Below are 3,308 nucleotides of genomic sequence, written 5' to 3'. Positions count from 1 at the left end.
GGAGCTGATGATAATGATGACCTTTGGTACAATAAAAGAACTGGGTGTAGATGGTTGCTTGGGGTCTTGATTACCTCTAATAAAATATTTTGGTAGTCAAAGAGAATCTAAAATGTGGCAAAATGTTAGAAATTTGATAAAACCACATGCTATATCAATGTCTACCCTTAATTCTATGATTGAAATAACTCATAAGAAATAAATACAAATATACCCAAAGAACCCAATGAACTTTAGGGACCTGGTTCCCTTAGGTTTTGAAAATAAAATTTTAGTCTAAAATATGGCATGCACACATGGCTCAAAATACTATTTTTAAAACACTCTTTAATCTATAATTAGTATATTGCACATATTGCTTAAGAGGCAATGAAGAAAGAATTGGGTAAAAGCCTCTAAAAATGTTCCTGGGTGTTCAGAAGAGAGCGGAGCATTTGGATTTGATATCAAAGAGGCTATACAATGTCATTTTATTCTAATATCCATGAACCATAGTTGAAACATTATAATTTAGTACACTTTATACAACTTGGAGAGCTTGCATACTTCCTGTTTTGTTGTAGTGTTATTTCCTGGAACATAAGGGGGCTTCTTCATTTTCCCTTGTCCATGGGGATTAACACAATATTAATGCTCTTACTGGATTCTTGAAAGATACATGAGAACAAATATGTGTATAAACATAAATGAAAGAATAAGGTAAAATGAGCTGTGTGTAACATATATATCAGGTGGAATTTCTATTTTTTAAGAAAGAAATATGTGTTTCTTGTAAGTAGATGACAGATCTATCTTCATAGAAACTAGCCTGTTTGCCTTGTTAAAAAAAGTAATAATTCTTACACATATTAGGATCCACAAAAATCTGAGCTTATGTGTTTGTGCGTGCGTGCGTGTGTGTGTGTGTGTGTGTGTGTGTGTGTGTGTGTTTAAGAGTTTAGAAGAGTTGGGGGGGTGCCTGGGTGGCTCAGTCGGTTGAGCCTCTGACTTTGGCTCAGGTCATGATCTCGCAGTTCGTGAGTTTGAGCCCCATGTCGGGCTCTGTGCTGACAGCTCAGAGCCTGGAGCCTGCTTAGGATTCTTTGTCTCACTCTCTCTACTCCTTCCCCGCTCATGCTCTGTCTCTCTCTGTCTCTCAAAGATGAAGAAATGTTAAAGAGTTTAGAAGAGTTAGGATGAGCATGAGGTGTTGTATGGAAACCAATTTGACAATAAATTTCATGTTTAAAAAAAAACAGGGTTAAAAAAAAAGACTTTAGAAGAGTTCATACAATCTTATGCACATTTAGTCAACTAGAGAATTTAGCTGAAAGAGCCCTAATTCTGAATTAAAAATAGATAAATAAATTCCTATTTCATTCCTCTTTATTTAATGAAATTTAGTCTTGGACATTTCTAGGTTTCCGACTATACTTGGTGAGCCAGTTTTTTTCTTTTTAATTCTTTATTACATTGAAAAATGATTAACCGTACCTGGATTGAATTTTAATTAAAACAATTATTCTTCCAAAAAATAAAACATGTTATAGAAATGTTATAATGGAACATTTGATATTTTTAATATACATTATGAATATTTTTTAAATCTACAAACAAAATGAATTAATATCAACTTATTCTGAGATATACTGTACATGAGTTTTGCATTGAAAAGCTTTATCATCATGATTGTTGCCTAGAAGATCTGTCTGGATCTGACATGTTGGGTCCTCAGCCTATTCATGGCTGCTTTCATCTCCTTATTTCTCAGAGTGTAAATAATGGGGTTCAGTAAAGGTGTAATAATTGAATAAAACACAGAAAGAAATTTATCCACTGAAAAGCTACTGACAGGCCAAGCATAAATGAAGATACATGGCCCAAAGAACAGAGTGACCACAGTAATGTGAGCGGACAGTGTGGACAGAGCCTTGGAGAGTCCACCAGAAGATCGACGTCGGACAGTTACCAGAATGACAGTGTAGGAAACAAGCAAGAGTATGAAGCAGATGAAAGACAACAGTCCACTGTCAGCAGTTACCAGCAACTCCAGAACATAGGTCTCAGTGCAGGCAAGTTTTAGAACTAGGGGAAGGTCACAAAAAATATCGTCCAATATATTGGGACCACAGAAGGGCAAGTTGATAGTAAAAACCATCTGGCTCATCGTATGCACAAAACCGACAACCCAGGACAGCAGCACAGAGCCGGTGAGGACTCGGCGGTTCATGATGGATGTGTAGTGAAGAGGTTTGCATATTGCAATGTACCGATCAACAGCCATGACTATGAGAAGAGTCATCTCACTGCCCCCTAAAAAGTGAAGGAAGAACATCTGAGCCATACAGCCCCACAAGGAAATAGTTTTGTTCTCCTTGAGAAAATCTGTGACCATCTTAGGGGTTGTGATTGTAGAAATACACATATCCAGAAAGGAGAGATTTCCAAGGAGGAAGTACATTGGTGTGGAGTACAGATGTGAGTCAAAGGTTACGGTGACCACGATGAGAAAGTTTCCTGCCACAATAGCTGCATAGGCCAACAAAAATATGAAAAAAAAGAAAATTTCAAGTTCCCAAATGTTGGTGAGTCCTAACAAAACAAACTCTGATATCATTGAGCTATTCATTGTATCCACCTAGTCTATATAGGGGTTTTTCAGAAAGTCATTAAAATGTAGAAAATCTGAAAAAAGTGATGATTTAAACTTTGATAGTTTTGAAGATATGAACATATAGAAAGTAGCATTTGATTCCTATAGAAAGAGAAAAGATGAACATTTCTGAAAAAATACATTCAATTTATTGATTCAAGCAACATTCACATTACCAAATCTATTTTCAGCCAGAAAAGCACCAAAGATAAGAAATTTATTGTAAAATTTTGTAAACAGTGTTTGCAGGTATAGAATGCATCTCCACGTTGATTTGTTGTTTCTATCATGAGTTTATGAGTTTATGAACCATGAGTTCAATGTGTCAATGAGTAAAAGAGCCAAATGACCATTAGTCAAATGATTTAATTCAAGTGGGTAGTAATACAGTCGTGTAGCTTTGTGGTGATGGTGCTTAGTATTTGATCTTTTGCTTCTTTCCCCTTCCCTAATATAAAATATTCAGATATGTGCATGTGAGTTGATATATTTTTTTCAGCAACTTGCTTTAGGGTAATTTATTATATCAGTTATACTATATCATCACCCCTCCCTTTTATCTTAAAGAGGTATAGCAATGATTTCACTTATTCCTGAAGCTATAATCTGGTTATGGATTATCATATGTTCTTATTGCCCCCCCTAAATTATAATAAAACAAGCTTCCTAGGAAGTT

At 35.5% G+C, this 3,308-nt stretch overlaps 1 protein-coding gene across 1 annotated transcript; it reads right to left on the bottom strand.

Moving 5' to 3' along the window:
• Positions 1–1,675: 1,675 nt before the first annotated feature.
• LOC147580141 (olfactory receptor 4L1-like) lies at positions 1,676–2,620 on the bottom strand. The gene has a single exon (XM_086708487.1). It carries the CDS (start codon positions 2,606–2,608, stop codon positions 1,676–1,678), a length of 933 nt encoding a protein of 310 aa, XP_086564613.1. The 5' UTR covers positions 2,609–2,620.
• Between the last annotated feature and the right edge of the window lie 688 nt (positions 2,621–3,308).

The sequence above is a fragment of the Puma concolor genome, chromosome B3 (genome assembly GCF_028749965.1).
Source record: "Puma concolor isolate L17-30 chromosome B3, mPumCon1.1.hap2, whole genome shotgun sequence".
Lineage (NCBI taxonomy): Eukaryota > Metazoa > Chordata > Mammalia > Carnivora > Felidae > Puma > Puma concolor.
The sequence above is the reverse complement of the archived record's forward strand: the minus strand, read 5'-3'. Positions and strand labels throughout refer to the sequence as shown.

Coding starts and splice junctions, on each gene's coding strand:
- LOC147580141 (XM_086708487.1), bottom strand. CDS start 2,608: ATGAATAGCTCAATGATATCAGAGTTTGTTTTGTTAGGACTCACCAAC.